The sequence below is a fragment of the Taudactylus pleione genome, unplaced genomic scaffold (genome assembly GCF_031769625.1).
Source record: "Taudactylus pleione unplaced genomic scaffold, aTauple2 ptg000123l, whole genome shotgun sequence".
In the NCBI taxonomy this organism is placed as follows: domain Eukaryota; kingdom Metazoa; phylum Chordata; class Amphibia; order Anura; family Myobatrachidae; genus Taudactylus; species Taudactylus pleione.
This window is the reverse complement of record NW_028284525.1, coordinates 973,161-1,000,489: the sequence shown is the minus strand read 5'-3', so window position 1 is coordinate 1,000,489 and position 27,329 is coordinate 973,161. Positions and strand designations below refer to the sequence as shown.

Here is a 27,329-nt window from a genome sequence, read left to right as displayed (position 1 = left end):
GGATGGTGATTACAGAAGATTTGGTGCTTTATTATTAATTAAATTTTTTAAATAATTTTTAGGTATTTTTATTTTGTTAATATCTGAGGAAGTGAAAGTACAAATCTGGGCTTTTAGTTACACTGCTCATGCGCATAGCCGCAGAGTTTTGCGCGGCAAATCATTACATTAACCCTTACCATGCCGGGGCCACTGTCACCCAGAGATATTTATTTGATAAAATGATTTGAGATTACTATTTTCATCACTGGCATAAAAGCAATAATTAGTCGTCATTATTTCCGCAGATTGATAAGTACTAGGCCCCTGGGAACACTACAATGTGCTCTTCTCTGTGCACAAGGACTGGGACAGAAGGGGACTCTCAGTACCTTGTCTACATCCCCCCCATCCAGAACTCACCCCTCCAGCTAAGCCTGCCCATTACCCTTCTATTTATAGTACTGAAACAACTGTGTCCTAAATCCGGAGAAGGGTGTGTGTGGGAGCAGCTATGTAAGGTGGCCTCCTGCTACCATCTGTGTCAGTCCATAGTCGCTCTCCACCATGCAAGCCATCAGTCTCCTGCTCTGGGGGACCCTGCTGGCCCTGTGTGGGGCTGAGGAAGGTCTCCACTTCCCCTCCTATGATGGGAAGGACCGAGTCCTGGAGCTGGGGGAGAAGAACTATCGCCAGGTGATGAAGAAGCATGATGTCTTCTGTGTCCTGCTGCTGCAGAGTCCTGACCCAGGAGATCGCACCACGCAGAGACAGGTTCACCTGACGGAGATGGTGCTGGAGGTGAGGGGGATCTCACAGGGACCCAACTGGAGTGTCCCAACCTTCCTATAGGCAATGATTGAGAAAGTGAGAGTTAATTAAGTTATTAGAGCGAGTGTGAGCTAAAGTGTGACTATGAGTGAGAGATAGTGTGAGTATGAGTGAATGAAAGTGTAAGTGAGAGTAAGTGTGAGAGTATGAGTTAGTGTGAGTATGAGTAAGAGTGAGTGTGAGCTAGAGTGTGAGCAAGTATGAGTGAGAGCAAGTGTGAGTGAAAGTATGAGTATGAGAGTAAGTGTGAGAGTGTGAGTGTGTGAGTATGAGTGTCAGTATGAATATGAGTGAGAATGAGTATGAGTGCATGTGAGTATGAGTGCATGTGAGTAAGAATAAGTGTGAGTATGAGTGCATGTGAGTTAGAGTGTGAGTGTGAATATGAGTGCATGTGAGTATGAGTGTGTGTGAGTATGAGTGCGTAAGAATAAGTGTGAGTATGGGTGTGTGTGAGTGAGTAAGAATAAGTGTGAGTATGAGTGCATGTGAGTATGAGTGAGTAAGAATAAGTGTGAGTATGAGTGCATGTGAGTATGAGTGAGTAAGAATAAGTGTGAGTATGAGTGCATGTGAGTAAAAATAAGTGTGAGTATGAGTGAGGGGTTCTTGTCAATCCTGGGAGGTACAGATAACAGTGATACATTGGTGTATAATATAGATTTGCACATGGATCCGTCTAGGACGCTGGGTGTTTGCAATTTATAAAACATGGAGATAATGGGCAGATTCTGAACTTCGGATACGATTCAGTGGCGATCGCAACTGCAATTATGCACAAAATCGGGTGATTCTGGTGTTCTGCTCATGCATCGCAGTGCACGTGTGCAAACACTCCACTGCGTTCGGGATCGAAGAGACCACGCAGTCCCATCGCAGAGTGATTGAAAGGAAGAGACAGTTTGCTGGTGGTGAAGAGGGGTGGTCGGCAAAACGCAGGCGTGCCAGTGCATTTGAACGCCGTCATAGGGGCGTGCATAAATTAGCCACTGTGATGCCGTACCCAGCTTGGGTTTTCGCTGTGTGTGATGAGGAGACCAAGTTCTGAGTAAGGTCAGACTTCGATATTACTGATGGTTTCACAGACTTGCAAGTATTATGGATGTGTGTAAGGTAAAGGGTCCTTATGTTAGGCTGCATATGGCATAGCGATCACAATCATTACCATAGCTTCGCAGTGAGACCGTGAGCGTAATTGTATCCGATCCGATGAATCAGGCCCTTAGGCCTTTATGGTGCAGTATTATGGTGCAGTATTACATATGAGGAGTCTGTGGTGCAGCGTTACATATGGGGAGTCCGTGGTGCAGCGTTACATATGGGGAGTCTGTGGTGCAGTGTTACATATGGGGAGTCTGTGGTGAAATATAAGGAGGGTTCTAGGGAGGCAAAATACAGGAGGTGGGGGGGTCGTGCAATATGAATGGTGTAAAATATCACACATGAGGGGTCTCTGCACTGGGAGGGTCTTAGTGTAATATTACAGGTGGAGGAGTCTATAATGTAAAATCACATGTTCGGGGGGTGGATCATGGTGCAATATTACACGTTTAATTCAGGTGGCACAAGCGCTCGCCCTAGGGGGTGATTCATAGTTGTACGTTAATAGCGTCGCTGCTGCGAATGATGCAGGAGGCGCCTTGTGTAAATAAACCCCTCATGCCGGCTTCTGTGATCAGCATCTGCGTCCCAGGACACAGCCATCGGATCATCTGTGAAAGCATCAGCCATCTGAGTGACCCTCGGGTTACTCAGGATGAACCCCCCCCCGGGTTACTCAGGATGAACCCTCCCCCCCCCGGGTTACTCAGGGTGAACCCCCTCCCCCTGGGTTACTCAGGATAACCCTCAGTGATGCCAATTTGCCATTTTCACGAACGTTTTCTGGCCCCATCCCCCAAACGGCTGCAGCATGTCAATCATGCTGCACCCAAGGAGAGACTGTGACCGCTGCCATAGTCAGTGATCAGCACAGGCTCAGTACAGATCCTGCGCATGCACCGATCATTACACAATTGGACTTGTACGGAAACCACCGGGTCGCCTTCATAGGTAACCCTCCGTCACTGTCACTATACAGAATGTGCGCACTGCCTGGTGTCCTTTGGTGCTGATCATCCAGCAGTGTACACGCGGATCCTCATACAGAGAGACCAGGACTATAACACGCAGAACCGTATGCTGGGGCCTCACAGAACCGCACTGTGGTCGATGGACAATAATAAGTAAAATAGTCAGAAACATCAAAACACAAAGTCAGTTTTTCCTCGTTTTGGATCCTACATGACTCTGGACAGATTGTTACCCGCACTCTGGGAGGGGGATGATGGACAAGTCTGTATCTATCCCCGCACTTCGTGATTTAGTCGCACGAGTGGGAGGGGCCTGTATATTGAATACACATGGACAATGTTACATTGTGATCTCTCGCTGTGCCTCATGCTGTAAGGAGCGGGTGTGCGGAGGGTGCACGGGCTGAGGAAAAGCACATTATGGGGAATCCCAGGGCTCAGAGACAGAATGAGCTATAAATAGAGGAAGAATGCCATTTGGAGCAGACAGACAGACAGAATCAGGTTACATGGGGCAGGATCCCTGGGGAGAGCAATGGGCCAATCAAAAGAAATCATATTATTGTCATTTTTCTTTCTATCCTATTTATATATGTGACACCCAGGGGTATATTTACTAAAGTGAGAGTGTTTAGAAGTGGAGATGTTGCCCATAGCAACCAGATTCTAGTTAACATTTGACTAGCACCTTCTAGAAGATAATAGGTAGAATCTGATTGGTTGCTATGGGCAACATCTGCACTTCCAAAAACTCTCACTTTAGTAACTATACCCCTACTGTAATTATATACAAGCACAAAAGCTGCAGAATCTTAGGGGCATATTCAATTTTGGATTACCGCGGGGTATGCGCGCTCCAGATACCCGCGGTATCCAATTTTAGAAAAGTGGTCACTGGGATTTTAACTCTGAAAACCCTGCGCCGCGTAAAAAAAAAAAAAAAATATTCTACACTTACCTGCCCGGTGGTCTTCGCGGCTCACGGTGGCCTCCACTCTGTCTTCTCACTGGAGAGGGGGTTGCTGGGAGTCCTGGGGGCTGCTGGGAAGCTCCAGGGGCTGGTGAGAAGGGCAAGGGCTGCTGGGCGATGTAGTTTTTCCATTCCGGGGGGCCACACAGACACTGGGGGGGCACGCAACCCGGGGGTCACACACTCTCATATACACACACACACACACAGTAACAAACACTCATACACACTGACATTCTCACCTTGCAGCAGAGGACCCGGCTCCTGACGCTGGATACAGAAAAAGATGCAGAAGGTCAGTAATTATGGACTAATTAAGCTAATTGGAAACTTCCAATTGGCTAATTAGTCCTCGGGGGGGGGGTGTCTACCGCCAGAGCAAGTCCCGCTGATTTTTCCTAAAAATACAGATTTTAGGAAAAATCACACTTGCTCTGTAGGTGCGAGAAAAAAAAAAAACTCCCGGCGCATAAAAAAAGAAAAAATCTGCAGCTATTTGAATATACTCCTAAAGCTGGACGTACATGCTACAATTATCGGGGCAATCTGCCCGATATCCGCGTATCGCCCCGATAATTGTAGCGTGTGGGGGGGGGCAACCGAAGGTTAAATATTGCTCGGTCGGGCATCCCGGATTGTCCAGCATGCCCGTCCGATGCAATATTTACCGGTAAACTGTCGGCCGCATCGGGTAGCGTATGCCCAGCCGCGGCCGACAGACAGACATTTCCTGTATTCCATCCCATGGAAGGGAAATGTCTCCTCCCCCAGGGGCAGAGCGCAGATGTCGGCTAATACACTGAGTTAAACTTCACAGTGTACACCGCGGACATCTGCGGCTGGTAGGCTGACAGACATTTTATCTGGCCGTGTATGCCCAGCATTAGTGTACATTACAACTTGTGATGTCACAGTGCCCCCTAGTCAGCTCTCCGCCTCCCCTGGTGCTACATTCTCTCCCCCGCACTTCTTTTCTCACCAATGTCACATTCCCAGCCTATCAGAGGGAAGCAGCTGCTAAAATGGAGGCAAGCGCACAGCGTCAGTTTCCTGAACCAGCAGGGGATTTATTGGAAGATCTCTCTCCTGCCCCTGGAGCCCCCACAGGCTTAGAGCAGTTCACACCATCTGAAGATGGTAACTACAGGGGCCAAACTCTGAGAAGCTTCACTTTTTGGAGTTTTGTACATAGGGCTGAGATCGTAGTCCCCATTGATAATAATTGGGGACTGTGATCTGCAGCATTAATTATAACTCTGATAGAGATTCCTGTCAAATCTTCTGCATTGTGCTATTAGTACATAACTACAATACACAGCTACAATACACAGCTACAATACAGAGCTACAATACAGAAATACAATACACAGCTACAATACACAGCTACAATACAGAAATACAATACACAGCTACAATACACAGCTACAATACAGAACTACAATACACAGCTACAATACACAGCTACAATACAGAACTACAATACACAGCTACAATACACAACTACAATGCACAGCTACAATACAGAGCTACAATACGGAACTACAATACACAGCTACAATACACAGCTACAATACACAGCTACAATACACAGCTACAATACACAGCTACATTACAGAGCTACAATACAGAGCTACAATACAGAACTACAATACAGAACTACAATACACAGCTACAATGCACAGCTACAATACACAGCTACAATACACAGCTACAATGCACAGCTACAATACACAGCTACAATACACAGCTACAATGCACAGCTACAATACAGAGCTACAATACAGAGCTACAATACAGAGCTACAATACACAGCTACAATACACAGCTACAATACACAGCTACATTACAGAGCTACAATACAGAGCTACAATACAGAGCTACAATACAGAACTACAATACAGAACTACAATACAGAGCTACAATACACAGCTACAATACACAGCTATAATACAGAACTACAATACACAGCTACAATACAGAAATACAATACACAGCTACAATACACAGCTACAATACAGAACTACAATACACAGCTACAATACACAGCTACAATACAGAACTACAATACACAGCTACAATACACAACTACAATGCACAGCTACAATACAGAGCTACAATACGGAACTACAATACACAGCTACAATACACAGCTACAATACACAGCTACATTACAGAGCTACAATACAGAGCTACAATACAGAGCTACAATACAGAACTACAATACACAGCTACAATACACAACTACAATGCACAGCTACAATACACAGCTACAATACACAGCTACAATACACAGCTACAATGCACAGCTACAATACAGAGCTACAATACAGAGCTACAATACAGAACTACAATACAGAACTACAATACAGAGCTACAATACACAGCTACAATACACAGCTATAATACAGAACTACAATACACAGCTACAATACACAGCTACAATACAGAACTACAATACAGAACTACAATACACAGCTACAATACAGAACTACAATACAGAACTACAATACACAGCTACAATACAGAGCTACAATACACAGCTACAATACAGAGCTACAATACACAGCTACAATACAGAACTACAATTCAGAGCTACAATACAGAGCTACAATACACAGCTACAATACACAGCTACAATACAGAACTACAATACAGAACATTATGCAGAAACTGCAGCTTCTACATCATTGTATGAGAAAAACTTGATAAATAGGCCCATTAGTATCATACTACCCACTTAGCAAATGCAGGTGATAATATTCCAGATGATAATATTCCAGATGATAATATTACAGATGATAATAGTTCTGATGGTGATGACAGTGCTGCAGATGATAATAGTGCAGCAGGTGATAATATTACAGATGATTATTTGCAGATGATAAAAGTGCTGATGGTGATACTTGTGCTGCAGGCGATAATATTGCAGATGATAATAGTGCTGCAGGTGATACTAGTGCAGATGATAATAGTGCTGCAGGTGATACTAGTGCAGATGATAATAGTGCTGCAGGTGATACTAGTGCACATGATAGTGCTGATTCTGATACTAGTGTTGCGGATGATAATTTTGCAGATAATAGTGCAGATGGTGATACTTGTGCTGCAGACAATAATATTGCAGAAGATAATAGTGCTGCAGGTGATACTAGTGCAGATGATAATAATGCTGATGGTGATACTAGTGTTGCAGATAATAATATTACAGATGATAATAGTGCTGCAGGTGATAATAGTGCTGATGGTGATAATAGATCTGCAGGTGATAATATTGCAGATAATAGTGCTGCAGGTGATAATGATAATAATAGTGCTGCAGGTGATAATAGTGTTGCAGGTCATAATATTGCAGATGATAATAGTGTTGATGGTGATTATTGTGCTGCAGGTGATAATAGTGCAGATGATAATAGTGCTGATAGTGAAACTAGTTCTACAGATAATAGTGCTGATGGTGATACTAGTGTTGCAGATGATATAGTGCTGCAGGTGATAATAGTCCTGCAGATGACAATAGTGCTGATGGTGATAATAGTTCTGCAGGTGATAATATTGCAGATAATAGTGCTGATGGTGATACTAGTGTTGCAGATGATACTAGTCCTCCAGATAATAATAATGCTAATAGTGTAGCAGTTGATAATAGTGCTAATAGTGTTGCAGATGACAATAGTGCTGATGGTGATTATTGTGCTGCAGATGATAATAGTGCTGCAGTTGATAATAGTGCAGCAGTTGATAATAGTGCTAATAGTGTTGCAGATCATAATATTACAGAAGATAATAATGCTGATGGTGATAATAGTGCTGCAGTTGATAATAGTTCTACAGGTTATAAAATTGCTGCAGATGATAATGGAGATAATAGTGCTGCAGGTGATAATAGTGTTGCAGATGATAATATTGCAGATGATAATAATGCTGATGGTGAAACTAGTTCTGCAGATCATAATAATAGTGCTGATGGTGATTAAAGTGCTGAAGGTGATAAAAGTGCTGCATATGATAATGGAGATAATAGTGCTGCAGATGATAATATTGCAGATGATAATAGTGCTGCAGATGATAATAGTGCAGATAATAGTGTAGATGGTGATTAAAGTGCTGCAGGTGTTAATAGTGCTGATTGTGATTAAAGTGCTGCAGGTGATAATTGTGATAATAGTGTTGCAGATGATAATAATGCTGATGGCGATAATTGTGCTGCAGATGATAATAGTGCTGCAGGTAATAATAATGTTGCAGATGATAATATTGAAGATGATAATAATGCTGATGGTGAAACTAGTTCTGCAGATCATAATAATAGTGCTGATGGTGATTAAAGTGCTGAAGGTGATAAAAGTGCTGCATATGATAATGGAGATAATAGTGCTGCAGATGATAATATTGCAGATGATAATAGTGCTGCAGATGATAATAGTGCAGATAATAGTGTAGATGGTGATTAAAGTGCTGCAGGTGTTAATAGTGCTGATTGTGATTAAAGTGCTGCAGGTGATAATTGTGATAATAGTGTTGCAGATGATAATAGTGCTGATGGTGATAATTGTGCTGCAGGTGATAATTGTGCTGCAGGTGATAATATTGTAGATGATAATAGTGCTGATGGTGATTAAAGTGCTGCAGATGATAATGTTTATTTTTGTGCTGCAGGTGATAATAGTGCTGCAGATGATAATATTGCAGATGATAGTAATGCTGATGGTGAAACTAGTTCTGCAGGTGATAATAGTGCTGATGGCAATAATTGTGCTGCAGATGATAATAGTGCTGATGGTGATTCTATTTCTGCAGATGATAATATTGCAGATGATAATAGTGCTGCAGGTGATAATAGTGCAGATAATAGTGCTGACATTGATTATTGTGCTGCAGGTGATAATGTTGATTATTGTGCTGCAGTTGATAATAGTGCTGCCATTGATAACAGTGTTGCAGTTGATAATATTGCAGATGGTGAAACTAGTTCTGCTGGTGATAATAGTGCTGCAGATGATAATAGTGCTGATGGCGATACTTGTGCTGCAGGTGATAATATTGCAGATGATAATAATGCTGATGGCGATAATTGTGCTGCAGATGATAATATTGCAGATGATAATAGTGCTGCAGGTGATAATAGTGCAGATAATAGTGCTGACATTGATTATTGTGCTGCAGGTGATAATGTTGATTATTGTGCTGCAGGTGATACTAGTGCTGCCATTGATAACAGTGTTGCAGATGATAATATTGCAGATGGTGAAACTAGTTCTGCTGGTGATAATAGTGCTGCAGATGATAATAGTGCTGATGGCGATACTTGTGCTGGTGATAATATTGCAGATGATAATAGTGCTGATGGCGATACTTGTGCTGCAGGTGATAATATTGCAGATGATAATAGTGCTGAAGGCGATACTTGTGCTGCAGGTGATAATATTGCAGATGATAATAATGCTGATGGTGATAATTGTGCTGCAAGTGATAATAGTGTTGCAGATGATAATAGTGCTGATGGTGAAACTAGTTTGGCAGATGATAATAGTGCAGATGGTGATAATTGTGCTACAGGTGATAATTGTGCTGCAGATGAAAATAGTGCTGATGGTGAAACTAGTTCTGCAGATAATAGTGTTGATTGTGATAATAGTGCTGCAGGTGATAATTGTGCTGCAGGTGCTAATATTGTAGATGATAATAGTGCTGATGGTGATTAAAGTGCTGCAGTTGATAATGTTTATTTTGGTGCTGCAGGTGATAATAGTGCTGCAGATGATAATATTGCAGATAATAGTGCTGATGGTGATCCTGGTGCTACAGATGATTATATTGCAGATGATAATAGTGCTGATGGTGAAACTATTTCTCAAATGCTAATAGTGCTGATGGTGATAATGGTGCTGCAGGTGATAATAGTGCTGATGGTGATTAAAGTGCTGCAGGTGTTAATCGTGCTGATGGTGATTAAAGTGCTGCAGTTGATAATGTTTATTTTGGTGCTGCAGGTGATAATAGTGCTGCAGATGATAATATTGCAGATAATAGTGCTGATGGTGATCCTGGTGCTACAGATGATTATATTGCAGATGATAATAGTGCTGATGGTGAAACTATTTCTCAAATGCTAATAGTTCTGATGGTGATAATGGTGCTGCAGGTGATAATAGTGCTGCAGATGAAAATAGTGCTAATAGGTGAAACTAGTTCTGCAGATAATAGTGCTGATGGTGATAATTGTGCTGCAGGTGATAATAGTGTTGCAGATAATATTGCAGATTTTAATAGTGCTGATGGTAAAACTAGTTATGCAGATAATAGTGCTGATGGTGATACTAGTGCTGCAGATGATAACAAATACAGGAGGTGATAATAGTTCTGCAGGAGATAATAGTGCTGAAGTTGATAATAGTGCTGAAGGTGATTATTGTGCTGCAGGTGATAATAGTGCTGATGGTGATTAAAGTGCTGCAGGTGTTAATAGTGCTGATGGTGATTAAAGTGCTGCAGGTGTTAATAGTGCTGATGGTGATAATAGTTCTGCAGGTGATAATATTGCAGATAATAGTGCTGATGGTGATACTAGTGTTGCAGATGATACTAGTCCTCCAGATGATAATAGTGCTAATAGTGCAGCAGTTGATAATAGTGCTAATAGTGTTGCAGATGATAATATTGCAGATGATAATAATGCTGATGGTGATAATAGTGCTGCAGATGATAATAGTTCTGCAGGTTATAAAATTGCTGCAGATGATAATGGAGATAATAGTGCTGCAGGTGATAATAGTGTTGCAGATGATAATATTGCAGATGATAATAGTGCTGATGGTGAAACTAGTTCTGCAGATCATAATAATAGTGCTGATGGTGATTAAAGTGCTGAAGGTGATAAAAGTGCTGCATATGATAATGGAGATAGTGCTGCAGATGATAATAGTGCTGCAGATGATAATATTGCAGATGATAATAGTGCTGCAGATGATAATAGTGCAGATAATAGTGTAGATGGTGATTAAAGTGCTGCAGGTGTTAATAGTGCTGATTGTGATTAAAGTGCTGCAGATGATCATTTAGATTTTTGTGCTGCAGGTGATAATTGTGATAATTGTGTTGCAGATGATAATAATGCTGATGGCGATAATTGTGCTGCAGATGATATTAGTGTTGCAGATGATAATATTGCAGATGGTGAAACTAGTTTTGCTGGTGATAATAGTGCTGCAGATGATAATAGTGCTGATGGTGATAATTGTGCTGCAGGTGATAATATTGTAGATGATAATAGTGCTGATGGTGATAATAGTGTTGCAGATGATAATATGCAGATGATAGTAATGCTGATGGTGAAACTAGTTCTGCAGGTGATAATAGAGCTGATGGCGATAATTGTGCTGCAGATGATAATAGTGCTGATGGTGATTCTATTTCTGCAGATGATAATAGTGCTGCAGGTGATAATAGTGCAGATAATAGTGCTGACATTGATTATTGTGCTGAAGGTGATAATAGTGCTGCCATTGATAACAGTGTTGCAGATGATAATATTGCAGATGGTGAAACTAGTTCTGCTGGTGATAATAGTGCTGCAGATGATAATAGTGCTGATGGCGATAGTTGTGCTGCAGGTGATAATATTGCAGATGATAATAGTGCTGATGGTGATACTTGTGCTGCAGGTGATAATATTGCAGATGATAATAATGCTGATGGTGATAATTGTGCTGCAAGTGATAATAGTTTTGCAGATGATAATAGTGCTGATGGTGAAACTAGTTTGGCAGATGATAATAGTGCTGATGGTGATAATTGTGCTACAGGTGATAATTGTGCTGCAGATGAAAATAGTGCTGATGGTGAAACTAGTTCTGCAGATAATAGTGTTGATTGTGATAATTGTGCTGCAGGTGATAATTGTGCTGCAGGTGATAATATTTAGATGATAATAGTGCTGATGGTGATTAAAGTGCTGCAGATGATAATGTTTATTTTTGTGCTGCAGATGATAATAGTGCTGCAGACGATAATATTGCAGATAATAGTTCTGATGGTGATACTAGTGCTGCAGATGATTATATTGCAGATGATAATAGTGCTGATGGTGAAGCTATTTCTTAAATGCTAATAGTGCTGATGGTGATAATGGTGCTGCAGGTGATAATAGTGCTGATGGTGATTAAAGTGCTGCAGGTGATACTAATGCTGCAGATTATATTGCAGATGATAATAGTGCTGATGGTGAAACTATTTCTCAAATGCTAATAATGCTGATGGTGATAATGGTGCTGCAGGTGATAACAGTGCTGCAGATGAAAATAGTGCTAATAGGTGAAACTAGTTCTGCAGATAATAGTGCTGATGGTGATAATTGTGCTGCAGATAATATTGCAGATTTTAATAGTGCTGATGGTGATACTAGTGCTGCAGATGATAACAAATACAGGAGGTGATAATAGTTCTGCAGGAGATAATAGTGCTGACGTTGATAATAGTGCTGAAGGTGATTATTGTGCAGAAGGTGATAATAGTGCTGCAGGTGATAATAGTGCAGATGATAAAACTAGTTCTGCAGGTGATAATATTGTAGATGATAATAGTGCTGATGGTGAAACTAGTTCTGCAGATGATAATAGTGCTGATGGTGGTAATAGTGCTGCAGACGATAATAGTGCTGCAGGTGATAATAGTGCTGCAGGCAATAGTACAGATGATAATAGTGCTGATGGTGATACTAATGCTGCAGGTGATAATATTACAGATGATAATAGTGCTGATAGTGTAACTAGTGTTGTAGATGATAATTGTGCTCAGATGATAATATTACGGATCATAATAGTGCTAATGGTGATAATATTGCAGATGATAATACTAGTGCTGCAGATGATAATAGTGCAGCAGATGATAATATTGCAGATGATAATAATGCTGATGGTGATAGTAGTGCTTCAGATGATAATAGTGCAGCAGATGATAATATTGCAGATGATAATAGTGCTGTTGGTGATACTAGTGCTGCAGATGATATTGCAGATGATAATAGTGCTGCAGGTGATACTAGTGCTGCAGATGATAATATTGCAGATGATAATAGTGCTGTTGGTGATACTAATTCTGCAGATGATAATATTGCAGATGATAATAGTGCTGCAGGTGAAACTAGTGCTGCAGATGATAATATTGCAGATGATAATAGTGCTGTTGGTGATACTAGTTCTGCAGATGATAATATTGCAGATGATAATAGTGCTGCAGATGATAATATTGCAGATGATAATAGTGCTGTTGGTGATACTAGTGCTGCAGATGATAATATTGCAGATGATAATAGTGCTGTTGGTGATACTAGTGCTGCAGATGATAATATTGCAGATAATGGTGCTGCAGGTGATACTAGTGCTGCAGATGATAATATTGCAGATGATAATAGTGCTGCAGGTGATACTAGTGCTGCAGATGATAATATTGCAGATGATAATAGTGCTGTTGGTGATACTAGTGCTGCAGATGATAATATTGCAGATGATAATAGTGCTGTTGGTGATACCAGTGCTGCAGATGATAATATTGCAGATGATAATAGTGCTGCAGATGATAGTTTTGCAGATGATAATAGTGTTGATGATAATAGTGCTGTTGGTGATACTAGTGCTGCAGATGATAATAGTGCTGTTGGTGATACTAGTGCTGCAGATGATAGTTTTGCAGATGATAATAGTGCTGTTGGTGATACTAGTGCTGCAGATAATAGTGCAGCAGATTATATTACTACAGATGATAATACTGATGGTGATACTAATGCTACAGTTGAAAAAAGTGCTGCAGATGATAATATTGCAGATGATAATAGTGCTGCAGGTGATACTAGTGCTACAGATGATAATATTGCAGATGATAATAGTGCTGATGGTGATACTAGTGCTGCAGATGATAGTTTTGCAGATGATAATAGTGCTGATGGTGATACTAGTGCTGCAGATGATAATATTGCAGATGATAATAGTGCTGTTGGTGATACTAGTGCTGCAGATAATAGTGCAGCAGATGATATTACTACAGATGATAATACTGATGGTGATACTAATGCTACAGATGAAAAAAGTGCTGCAGGTGATAATATTGCATATGATAATAGTGCTGCAGTTGATAATATTGCAGGTGATAATAGTGTTGATGATAATAGTGCTGTTGGTTATACTAGTGCTGCAGATGATAATAGTGCTGTTGGTGATACTAGTACTGCAGATGATAATAGTCCTGTTGGTGATACTAGTGCTGCAGATGATAATATTGCAGATGATAATAGTCCTGTTGGTGATACTAGTACTGCAGATGATAGTTTTGCAGATGATAATAGTGCTGTTGGTGATACTAATGCTACAGATGATAATTTTGCAGATGATAATAGTGCTGATGGTGATACTAATGCTGCAGATGATAGTTTTGCAGATGATAATAGTGCTGATGGTGATACTAGTGCTGCAGATGATAGTTTTGCATATGATAATAGTGCTGATGGTGATACTAGTGCTGCAGATAATAGTGCAGCAGATGATATTACTACAGATGATAATACTGATGGTGATACTAATGCTACAGATGAATATAGCGCTGCAGATGATAATATTGCAGATTATAATAGTGCTGTTGGTGATTCTAGTGCTGCAGATAATAATAGTGTTGCAGTTGATAATATTACAGGTGATAATAGTGTTGATGATAATAGTGCTGTTGGTGATACTAGTGCTGCAGATGATAATAGTGCTGTTGGTGATACTAGTGCTGCAGATGATAGTTTTGCAGATGATAATAGTGCTGATGGTGATACTAGTGCTGCAGATAAAAGTGCTGCAGATGATAATATTACAGGATGATAGTGCAGCAGATGATATTATTACAGATGATAATAATACTGTTGGTGATACTAATGCTACAGATGAAAATAGTGCTGTAGATGATAATAGTGCTGTTGGTGATACTAATGCTACAGATGATAGTTTTGCAGATGATAATAGTGCTGATGGTGATACTAGTGCTGCAGATGATAGTTTTGCAGATGATAATAGTGCTGATGGTGATACTAGTGCTACAGATGATAGTTTTGCATATGATAATAGTGCTGATGGTGATACTAGTGCTGCAGATAATAGTGCAGCAGATGATATTACTACAGATGATAATACTGATGGTGATACTAATGCTACAGATGAATATAGTGCTGCAGATGATAATATTGCAGATTATAATAGTGCTTTTGGTGATACCAGTGCTGCAGATGATAATAGTGCTGCAGTTGATAATATTGCAGGTGATAATAGTGTTGATGATAATAGTGTTGATGGTGATAATAGTGCTGCAGATGATAATATTGCAGGTGATAATAGAGATGCAGGTGATAATAGTGATGATGATAATAATATTGATGACAATACTGTTGATGGTGTTATTAGTGCTGCAGATGATAATATTGCAGATGATAATAGAGATGCAGGTGATAATAGTGTTGATGATAATAGTGTTGATGGTGATAATAGTGCTGCAGATGATAATATTGCAGATGATAATAGAGATGCAGGTGATAATAGTGTTGATGATAATAGTGTTGATGATAATAGTGTTGATGGTGATAATAGTGCTGCAGATGATAATATTGCAGATGATAATAGAGATGCAGATGATAATAGTGTTGATGGTGATAATAGTGCTTCAGACAATGATATTGCAGATGATAATAGTGCTAAAGGTTATAATAGCACTGCAGACGATAATAGTACTAAAGGTGATAGTGCTGCAGATGATAATAGTGCTTAAGGTGATACTAGTGCTGAAGGTGATAATATTTCTGCAGACAATAATAGTACTGCAGACGATAATAGTCTTAAAGGTTATAATATTGCTGCATGTGTTAATAAATACAAAAGGTGATAATTGTGCTGCAGATAATAATAGTGCTGCAGATGATAATAGTGCTAAAGGTGATAATAATAGTACTAAATTTGATAATAGTGGTGCAGATGATAATATTGCAGATGATAATAGTTCTGCAGATGATAATAGTGCTGATGGTGAAACTAGTTCTGCAGATGATAATAGTGCAGCAGGCAATAATAGTGCTGCAGGTGATAATAGTGATAATGGTGATAATACTGGTGTACAAGATAATAGTGCTGAAGGTGATAATAGTGGTTTGGTTGATAATATAGCAGATTACCCTCCACCCAGCTCGTAGCCTGTGACCCTCCACCCAACTTATGTATAACCTTTGCCCTTCCACCTAGCCCATGTATAATCTATAGTGGGATACCCTCCAACCAGCTCTTGTATAACCTATGCCCCTGCGACCAGCCCATGTATAATGTATAGAGGATCACCCACCACCCAACTTATAACCTATGAGCCTCTATCCAACCAACGTATAATGTATAGAGGATCACCCACCACCCAACTTATAACCTATGAGCCTTTATCCAACCAACGTATAATGTATAGAGGATCACCCACCACCCAACTTATAACCTATGAGCCTCTATCCAACCAATGTATAATGTACAGCAAGTTACCTCCACACAGCTCATGTATAACGTATAGCTGATTACCCTCCACCCAACACCCAGCTTGTAAACTGTGACCCTCCACCAAGCTCATGTATAATATATAGCGGGATACCCTCCATCCAGCCCATTTATAACCTGTGAGTCTCCACCCCACCAAGTCCATGTATAATATATAGAGGTTTCCCCTCCACTCAGTCCATGTATAATGTACAGCACGTTACTTTTCACCAAGCCTATGCATAATGTATATTCAGTGAGCCTCCATGCAAATAAGGTATAATGTATAACAGGTAACCCTCCACCTAGCTCATGTATAATGTATAACTGGTAACCCTCCACCTAGCTCATGTATAATGTATAACAGGTGACACTCCACCCAGCTCATGTATAATGTATAACAGGTAACCCTCCACCTAGCTCATGTATAATGTATAACAGGTGATCCTCCACCCAGGTCATGTATAATGTATAACAGGTAACCCTCCACCTAGCTCATGTATAATGTATAACAGGTGACCCTCCACCCAGGTCATGTATAATGTATAACAGGTGACCCTCCACCAAGCCCATGTATAATGTTTAACTTGTAACCCTCCACCCAGCTCATGTATAATGTATAACAGGTAACCCTCCACCCAGCTCATGTATAATGTATAACAGGTAACCCACCACCCAGCTCATGTATAATGTATAATGTACGGCCAGCAGAGGCAGATAATAGAGAATGTCGCTCTGCACATTAATTCTCTGGGTAAGATGAACATGGGCTCCAGATGTCACCCCGTAACTCCTATAAGCACTGAAATATCTCTGTAAAGTGCTGCGTAATAAGTGTGCGCTATAGCAGTAACAAGGCATCCGCAAATTACCGGCAGATCAGGACGATCATTACAGTGTATTGCCGTTACCGATCAGTGATGATTGATCAGTCAGGCATGTAAAATATTTCAACATACCTGACTGGATCAATCATCGGTCGGCCGCATCTGTCACTGTATGCGCTAGTATGGCCGACCGCCTGACACTTCCCCTGTTCCTACAAATGGGAGGAGACATCATGGCCATACACTGTTATATGATAGTACAAAGGTATGTCTAGTAAGTAGCGCAATGTAAACGCTTGTTATTGAGTATTGTAACTAGATCTAAAGATATTGGACTAATGAGTCAGCATAATGGGATAGAGTTTAATGTAGTAGTGAAATGATAATAAAATGACAAGGTCTGAAATAGGTATAGATGAGAATGTGTCACACAATTCAAAATATACAATTAAAAATGCACAATGTGTACATGGGAAAATATGTTGCACAATTTAAAATACACAATAAAAATTTGCATTCGCAAATGTCTGACGGTATGGTGAAAGAAAAACAGTATATCGTCCAATGGAAAATGTAATACAGGTAAAGTGGGACTGTTGGAACAGTCCTAACTATATTGTACCAATGCTGATGAAATTTGTGTGACACAGGTGTAGATTCACTGTCCATCGTTGTGATGTCACAGAATCATCGGAAATACAGTTCAGCAATCTGCAGGTTAATAACGATGGTATAGAGGACGTTGGGTAGGGTCTGGTAGATAAATGAATGTTTGGTGAGTGCATGCACCCCCTACCTCATCCTGAGTGGCAGCCCGGTGGCTGGTTGCATGAGTTGTAAAGATGTGAGAAAAGCCTAGGCGGCAGCCGTTGTCTCACACAGGGAACCAGCGCCCTGCGTCTAGAAAGAGGCTTTTCTCACATTTTTACAACTCTTGCAATTTTCATCAGTATTGGTACTAATATAGTTAGGACTGTTCCAACATTTTTGTGCATTTTTAATTGTATATTTTGAATTGTGTAACACATTCTCATCTATACCTATTTCAGACCATGTCTTTTTATTATCATTTCACTACTACATTAAAGTCTATCCCATTATGCTGACTCATTAGTCCATTAGATCTAGTTACAATACTCAATAACAAGCTCTTACATTGCGCTACTTACTAGACATACCTTTGTACTATCAGATCCCTTTCTTGGTGATATTGGGGAAACCACCAGTGTCTAGAGCTGCAATAGTAACTCACCTCCACACTCCTAGTTTTCAAGGAGCGCGCTTACACCACTTCATTCATATACACTGTTATATACCTCACTGTATATGGCCATGATATCTGATGGGTTTCAGCTGGTCAGATAAATGTCTGTCGGTCTGACATACTGTACATGTTATATGACAGTGTATGCCCAGCTAGTATGACTAATAAATAATATGAACCGTCAGTCACCAGAAGTGGCCGGAGACAGCGCTGGTAATTAGTGTATCCAGTTATCAGATCATTTTACTCTTCCTCCTCCTGGCCAGAAATCACTCTCACCCAGAACTTGTCAACGGATTGTCACCTCCTTAGGTGAGAAAATGTACATGTCAGGTGCTGGGACATGGAGACGGAGAGAGAACATGAGACCTCATTACTGGCTGTCTCCTCTCCTCATCACTGGCCCTCTCCTCATTACTGGATGTCTCCTCTCCTCATCACCTCCCGATCCTCATTACTGTGCCAATCCTCTCCTCATTACTGTGCCTATCCTCTCCTCATCACTTCTCCTCTCCTCATTACTGTGCCTATCCTCTCCTCATTACTGTGCCTATCCTCTCCTCATTACTGTGCCTATCCTCTCCTCATTACTGTGCCTATCCTCTCCTCATTACTGCCCCTCTCCACATTACTGTGCCTATCCTCTCCTCATTACTGTGCCTATCCTCTCCTCATCACTGCCCCTCTCCTCATTACTGTGCCTATCCTCTCCTCATCACTGCCCCTCTCCTCATTACTGTGCCTATCCTCTCCTCATCACTGCCCCTCTCCTCATTACTGTGCCTATCCTCTCCTCATCACTGCCCCTCTCCTCATTACTGTGCCTATCCTCTCCTCATCACTGCCCCTCTCCTCATTACTGTGCCTATCATCTCCTCATCACTGCCCCTCTCCTCATTACTGTGCCTATCCGCTCCTCATCACTGCCCCTCTCCTCATTACTGTGCCTATCCTCTCCTAATCACTGCCCCTCTAATCATTACTGTGCCTATCCTCTTCTCATCACTGCCCCTCTCCTCATTACTGTGCCTATCCTCTCCTCATCACTGCCCCACTCCTCATTACTGTGCCTATCCTCTCCTCATCACTTCCCCTCTCCTCATTACTGTGCCTATCCTCTCCTCATCACTTCCACTCTCCTCATTACTGTGCCTATCCTCTCCTCATCACTGCCCCTCTCCTCATTACTGTGCCTATCCTCTCCTCATCACTTCCCCTGTCCTCATTACTGTGCCTATCCTCTCCTCATCACAGCCCCTCTCCTCATTACTGTGCCTATCCTCTCCTCATTATTGTGCCAATCCTCTCCTCATTACTGTGCCTATCCTCTCCTCATTACTGCCCCTCTCCACATTACTGGATGTCTCCTCTCCTCATCACCTCCCGCTCCTCATTACTGTGCCTATCCTCTCCTCATCACTGTGCCCATCCTCTCCTCATTACTGTGCCTATCCTCTCTTCATCACTTCCCCTCTCCTCATCACTGTGCCCATCCTCTCCTCATTACTGTGCCTATCCTCTCCTCATTATTGTGCCTATCCTCTCCTCATTACTGCCCCTCTCCTCATTACTGTGCCTATCCTCTCTTCTTCACTTCCCCTCTCCTCATCACTGTGCCCATCCTCTCCTCATTACTGTGCCCATCCTCTCTTCATTACTGTGCCAATACTCTCCTCATTATTGTGCCTATCCTCTCCTCATTACTGCCCCTCTCCTCATTACTGTGCCTATCCTCTCCTCATTATTGTGCCAATCCTCTCCTCATTACTGTGCCTATCCTCTCCTCATCACTGCCCCTCTCCTCAATACTGTGCCTATCCTCTCCTCATCACTTCCCCTCTCCTCATTACTGTGCCTATCCTCTCCTCATCACAGCCCCTCTCCTCATTACTGTGCCTATCCTCTCCTCATTATTGTGCCTATCCTCTCCTCATTACTGCCCCTCTCCACATTACTGGATGTCTCCTCTCCTCATCACCTTCCGCTCCTCATTACTGTCCCCATCCTCTCCTCATTACTGTGCCCATCCTCTCCTCATTACTGTGCCTATCCTCTCCTCATTATTGTGCCTATCCTCTCCTCATTACTGTGCCTATCCTCTCCTCATTACTGCCCCTCTCCTCATTACTGTGCCTATCCTCTCTTCATCACTTCCCCTCTCCTCATCACTGTGCCTATCCTCTCTTCATCACTTCCCCTCTCCTCATTACTGTGCCCATCCTCTCCTCATTACTGTGCCTATCCTCTCCTCATTATTGTGCCTATCCTCTCCTCATTACTGTGCCTATCCTCTCCTCATCACTTCCCCTCTCCTCATTACTGTGCCTATCCTCTCCTCATCACTGCCCCTCTCCTCATTACTGTGCCTATCCTCTCCTCATCACTTCCCCTCTCCTCATTACTGTGCCTATCCTCTCCTCATCACTGCCCCTCTCCTCATTACTGTGCCTATCCTCTCCTCATCACTTCCCCTCTCCTCATTACTGTGCCTATCCTCTCCTCATCACTGCCCCTCTCCTCATTACTGTGCATATCCTCTCCTCATCACTGCCCCTCTCCTCATTACTGTGCATATCCTCTCCTCATCACTGCCCCTCTCCTCATTACTGTGCCTATCCTCTCCTCATCACTTCCCCTCTCCTCATCACTGTGCCTATCCTCATTACTGTGATTCTCCTCTCCTCATCACTTCCCCTCTCCTCATTACTGTGCCTATCCTCTCCTCATCACTGCCCATCTACTCATTACTGTGCCTCTCCTCTCCTCATCACTTCCCCTCTCCTCATTACTGTGCCTATCCTCTCCTCATTACTGTGCCTATCCTCTCCTCATCACTGCCCCTCTCCTCATTATTGTGCCTATCCTCTCCTCATTACTGTGCCTATCCTCTCCTCATTACTGTGCCTATCCTCTCCTCATCACTGCCCCTCTCCTCATTACTGTGCCTATCCTCTCCTCATCACTGCCCCTCTCCTCATTATTGTGCCTATCCTCTCCTCATTACTGTGCCTAACCTCTCCTCATTACTGTGCCTATCCTCTCCTCATCACTGCCCCTCTCCTCATTACTGTGCCTATCCTCTCCTCATTACTGTTCCTAACCTCTCCTCATTACTGTGCCTATCCTCTCCTCATCACTGCCCCTCTCCTCATTACTGTGCCTATCCTCTCCTCATCACTGCCCCTCTCCTCATTACTGTGCCTATCCTCTCCTCATCACTGCCCCTCTCCTCATTACTGCCCCTCTCCTCATCACTTACCCTCTCCTCATTACTGTGCCTATCCTCTCCTCATCACTGCCCCTCTCCTCATCACTGCCGCTCTCCTCATTACTGTGCCTATCCTCTCCTCATCACTGCCGCTCTCCTCATTACTGCCCCTCTCCTCATCACTCACCCTCTCCTCATTACTGTGCCTATCCTCTCCTCATCACTGCCCCTCTCCTCATTACTGTGCCTATCCTCTTCTCATCACTTCCCCTCTCCTCATTACTGTGCCTATCCTCTCCTCATTACTGCGCCTATCCTCTCCTCATCACTGCCCCTCTCCTCATTACTGTGCATATCCTCTCCTCATCACTGCCCCTCTCCTCATTACTGTGCCTATCCTCTCCTCATCACTTCCCCTCTCCTCATTACTGTGCCTATCCTCTCCTCATCACTGCCCCTCTACTCATTACTGTGCCTATCCTCTCCTCATCACTGCCCCTCTCCTCATTACTGTGCCTATCCTCTCCTCATTACTGTGCCTATCCTCTCCTCATCACTTCCCCTCTCCTCATTACTGTGCCTATCCTCTCCTCATCAGTTCCCCTCTCCTCATTACTGTGCCTATCCTCTCCTCATCACTGCCCCTCTCCTCATTACTGTGCCTATCCTCTCCTCATCACTTCCCCTCTCCTCATTACTGTGCCCATCCTCTCCTCATCACTTCCCCTCTCCTCATTACTGTGCCTATCCTCTCCTCATCACTTCCCCCTCTCCTCATTACTGTGCCTATCCTGTCCTCATCACTGCCCCTCTCCTCAATACTGTGCCTATCCTCCCCTCATCACTTCCCCTCTCCTCATTACTGTGCCTATCCTCCCCTCATCTCTTCCCCTCTCCTCATTACTGTACCTATCCTCTCCTCATCACTGCCCCTCTCCTCATTACTGTGCCTATCCTCTCCTCATCACTTCCCCTCTCCTCTTTACTGTGCCTATCCTCTCCTCATCACTACCCCTCTCCTCATTACTGTGCCTATCCTCTCCTCATCACTTCCCCTCTCCTCATTACTGTGCCTATCCTCTCCTCATCACTGCCCCTCTCCTCATTACTGCCCCTCTCCTCATTATTGTGCCTATCCTCTTCTCATCACTTCCCCTCTCCTCATTACTGTGCCTATCCTCTCCTCATTACTGCGCCTATCCTCTCCTCATCACTGCCCCTCTCCTCATTACTGTGCCTAGCCTCTCCTCATCACTGCCCCTCTCCTCATTACTGTGCCTATCCTCTCCTCATCACTTCCCCTCTCCTCATCACTGCCCCGCTCCTCATCACTGTGCCTATCCTCTCCTCATCACTTCTCCTCTCCTCAACACAGCCCCTCTCCTCTCCTCATCACTGCCCCTCTCCTCATTACTGCCCCTCTCCTCTCCTCATCACTGCCCCTCTCCTCATCACTGCCCCTCTCCGCATTACTGTGCCTATCCTCTCCTCATCACTTCCCCGCTCCTCATTACTGTGCCTATCCTCTCCTCATCACTGCCCCTCTCCTCATTACTGTGCCTATCCTCTCCTCATCACTTCCCCTCTCCTCATTACTGTGCCTATCCTCCCCTCATCACTTCCCCTCTCCTCATTACTGTGCCTATCCTCCCCTCATCTCTTCCCCTCTCCTCATTACTGTACCTATCCTCTCCTCATCACTGCCCCTCTCCTCATTACTGTGCATATCCTCTCCTCATCACTGCCCCTCTCCTCATTACTGTCCCTCTCCTCATCACTTACCCTCTCCTCATCACTTACCCTCTCTTCATTACTGTGCCTATCCTCTCCTCATCACATCCCCTCTCCTCATTACTGTGCCTATCCTCTCCTCATCACTTCCCCTCTCCTCATTACTGTGCCTATCCTCTCCTCATCACTGCCCCTCTCCTCATTACTGTGCCTATCCTCTCCTCACCACTGCCCCTCTCCTCATTACTGTGCCTATCCTCTCCTCATCACTTCCCCTCTCCTCATTACTGTGCCTATCCTCTCCTCATCACTGCCCCCCTCCTCATTACTGTGCATATCCTCTCCTCATCACTGCCCCTCTCCTCATTACTGTGCCTATCCTCTCCTCATTACTGCCCCTCTCCTCATTACTGTGCCTATCCTCTCCTCATCACTGCCCCTCTCCTCATTACTGTGCCTATCCTCTCCTCATCACTTCCCCTCTCCTCATTACTGTGCCTATCCTTTCCTCATCACTTCCCCTCTCCTCATTACTGTGCCTATCCTCTCATCACTGCCCCTCTCCTCATTACTGCCCCTCTCCTCATCACTTACCCACTCCTCATTACTGTGCCTATCCTCTCCTCATCACATCCCCTCTCCTCATTACTGTGCCTATCCTCTCCTCATCACTTCCCCTCTCCTCATTACTGTGCCTATCCTCTCCTCATCACTGCCCCTCTCCTCATCACTGCCCCTCTCCTCATTACTGTGCCTATCCTCTCCTCATCACTTCCCCTCTCCTCATCACTGCCCCTCTCCTCATTACTGTGCCTATCCTCTCCTCATCACTGCCCCTCTCCTCATCACTGCCCCTCTCCTCATTACTGTGCCTATCCTCTCCTCATCACTGCCCCTCTCCTCATCACTGTGCCTATCCTCTCCTCATCACTGCCCCTCTCCTCTCCTCATCACTGCCCCTCTCCTCATCACTGTGCCTATCCTCTCCTCATCACTTCTCCTCTCCTCATCACTGCCCCTCTCCTCTCCTCATCACTGCCCCTCTCCTCATTACTGTGCCTATCCTCTCCTCATCTCTGCCCCTCTCCTCTCCTCATCACTGAGATCTGCGGAACATTGCTCTGCTCCATCTACCCCAACAGATACATTGTGATATATTCTGCAGATTATTACATTAAATACCTCTCTAGAGATCTGCAGAACATTGCTCTGTTTCATCTCCGCACTAACAGATACTTAGGCCAGGAAGTACTAAGGTTGCGCTGACCATTCCACCAGTCACCGCAACCTTACAAATCACATATGTACTAACATATGCGATTAGTGTCGCAAAGGACAACTCTTGCGATAAGAGCTGGCCTTTGCGAAGTAACAGACGCAGGGTGACTGGGTCTCCTTGAGACACTGCCCCCTCCGAGCACCCGGAGCTTCCTACAGGTCACCTGTGCAGGGCGGCGAAGTGTCGGGAGTGGGGTTTTTCTGGCGTTACCCTCTGCACCGACAAAAGTGCGGCTGGTGCTTAGTACATATGGAAATGTGGTAAAAACCCCCGAAAACTGTTTTTTACCTCATTTTTCCTATAGTACATCATGGCCATAGTGATATAGCATACTTTCCTACTCTCCCGGAACCTGAGGGAGGCTCCTGTTTTTTTGGGTTGCCCCCCGCACACCCAGAGCAGTAGACACTCCTCCCACATCCCAAACACTTCCTGTGGGCTGAATGGGGAGAATCTTACCCAGAGTTGGCCCTAACCAATTTGGTGCCCTAGGCATGATTTCGGATGGTGCCCCCAGCAGATAATCCCACCACCAAGTTTAGCGCTTATACGTGGACACCAAAAATAACACTTTGGTGATTGACTTTTGCACACACACACACGCAAACCCCCTTTTCAAAATCCTGTGTTTGCCACTGGTTTAGTGTCTATTCATTGCAATAAAATATTACTATGGTATACATCTAATCAGTGTAATTTATACCAAATGCCCCATGAATTGTTCAATAAAAGTCCTACTTAATAAATGGAAAATCTTGATTGACTCCTTCTTGATTTGAGTATTCCCCAATGACACCGAGGGTGGCCTATGTCCCCATGAACAGATACCTAGGTCTATGTGATGGTAGACCATATGAAGAAAGCACAATCAACAGAAACCTCTGGTTAGGTATTAGACAATGATATTTAATAGGCCACAAATGACAGATGTATCAGGCCTGTAACTAGAGGTGTGCGTATGCACAGAGCGCAGAGCCGTCCCGCGGACACTACACGCAGGCACCCTGCCATAGTTACAGCTGCCTGCTCCTGCTTCAAATACCGGCGGCCCCGCCCCTTAATGCCTGATGTCATGACGTCACGCGCAAAAGGGTGCAGGGAGGGCACAGGATGTTCAGAGATCTAGTAACAACTCTGAGAAGTATACACAACAAAAACAAATCCATACCAACAAACAATTTACAGACTAAGGGGTCTATGTACTAAGCAGTGATAAGAGACAGAGTGAGAAGTGATAAGAAAGTGATAAGGTGCCAGTCAATCAGCTCCCAACTGCCATCTCACAGGCTGTGTTTGAAAAATGACAGTTGGGAGCTGATTGGCTGGCACCTTATTACTTTCTTATCACTTTTCACTCTGTCTCCTAACACTGCTTAGTACATAGACCCCTTATACTCTTAATTGATTGAAGCACACGGGGTGCTTAATACAATAATTAGATATATACTGGTCACTGCAAAGTTAATAAAGCTGATGGACGTATGTCTCTAAACTCCGATGGAATTAGTGTGAGTTGCAAACTGAAACTGGAGAATATTCATATTTAAGATGGAATGAAAAAAGATTTAAAATTTCTTAATTTGGACTTTTATTGAACAATTCATGGGGCGTTTGGTATAGATTACAGCGTATACCGTCCATCTGCTACTGATTGGAGGCACCACAACAAAGGAAAAGTTTTATGAAATCTCCTACATATAGTTATCAAGTGAGCGCAACCACCAAAAGGGGAACAATTATTATCAGTTACATATCAGTACCCCAATAAATATTCTTATATTGATGGTGTCACATGACCTTCACTAATTTAGGGATGTGCAAGCTCGGTTTTTATCGCCACTTTACCGCAAATTCGGATTTATTATATTGGCTATCCAAAACACATGATATGCGATAGCCAATAAAATGCCGTTTAAAGATCAGAGTAAAACCGAACCCGCTCACCCCTAATTATATATATAATGAGCTGCTGAGATGAATGTACAGGGAACACTACAGAATAAGCAGGAGATGGGGTTTTGCAGAGTCCAGGTGTCAGGGTGTACCTCCTTCCTTTCCTTCTCCGTCTTCCCGCTCAAGCATTTCTCCGTTTTTCTCTCACTCTTTCTTCTGCCCCCTCTGTGCTCTTGGAAGCTGCAGCGCGCAGGCTGACTGGGAGATCAGACGTTCAGACGTGATGACACTGACGTTGCTGTAGCCTCTAACTCACTCCCTGACGTACAGCAAGCAGAGCGATGCACGGAGCTCAGGGTCACAGGGCCTGATTCAGAGCCGGACGCTCTGACCAGAGCGCTCGTTCTGAATCAGGGCCGGCCTACCTAAAATTGGAGCGGCCTCCTGGCCGCTCGCATAGCTGTGGGTGACCACCCACAGCTTATGCGAGCGGCCAAAAAGATGGTCGCGATGGTCAAGTCCATCGCGACCATCGGGCTTGCGACGAGACCCTTGTGGTAGGGTCTTGTCTGCCGCAAGCCCGGAGTGCTTTTGGCTCTATCAGAGCCAAAAGCACTCCCACTGACATCACTAGTGATGTCAGTGGGGCCGGACCCAGACGGTAGGCGTTCCCACGGGAACACCTCCGTCTGGGCAGCCATGCCCCCGGCGCCCACCAAAGATGATGATTGACAGCACGCCCCCT

At 43.5% G+C, this 27,329-nt stretch overlaps 1 protein-coding gene across 1 annotated transcript in view; it reads left to right on the top strand.

Annotated features, from left to right (window-relative positions):
- The first annotated feature begins 478 nt into the window (after positions 1-478).
- Positions 479-27,329, top strand: part of CASQ2 (calsequestrin 2) — a 155,281-nt gene continuing 128,430 nt past the window's right edge. Inside the window, exon 1 of the mRNA XM_088472447.1 lies at positions 479-780. Coding sequence (XP_088328573.1) covers positions 547-780 — 234 coding nt within the window. The 5' untranslated portion in view covers positions 479-546. The remainder of the gene's footprint in view (positions 781-27,329) is intronic.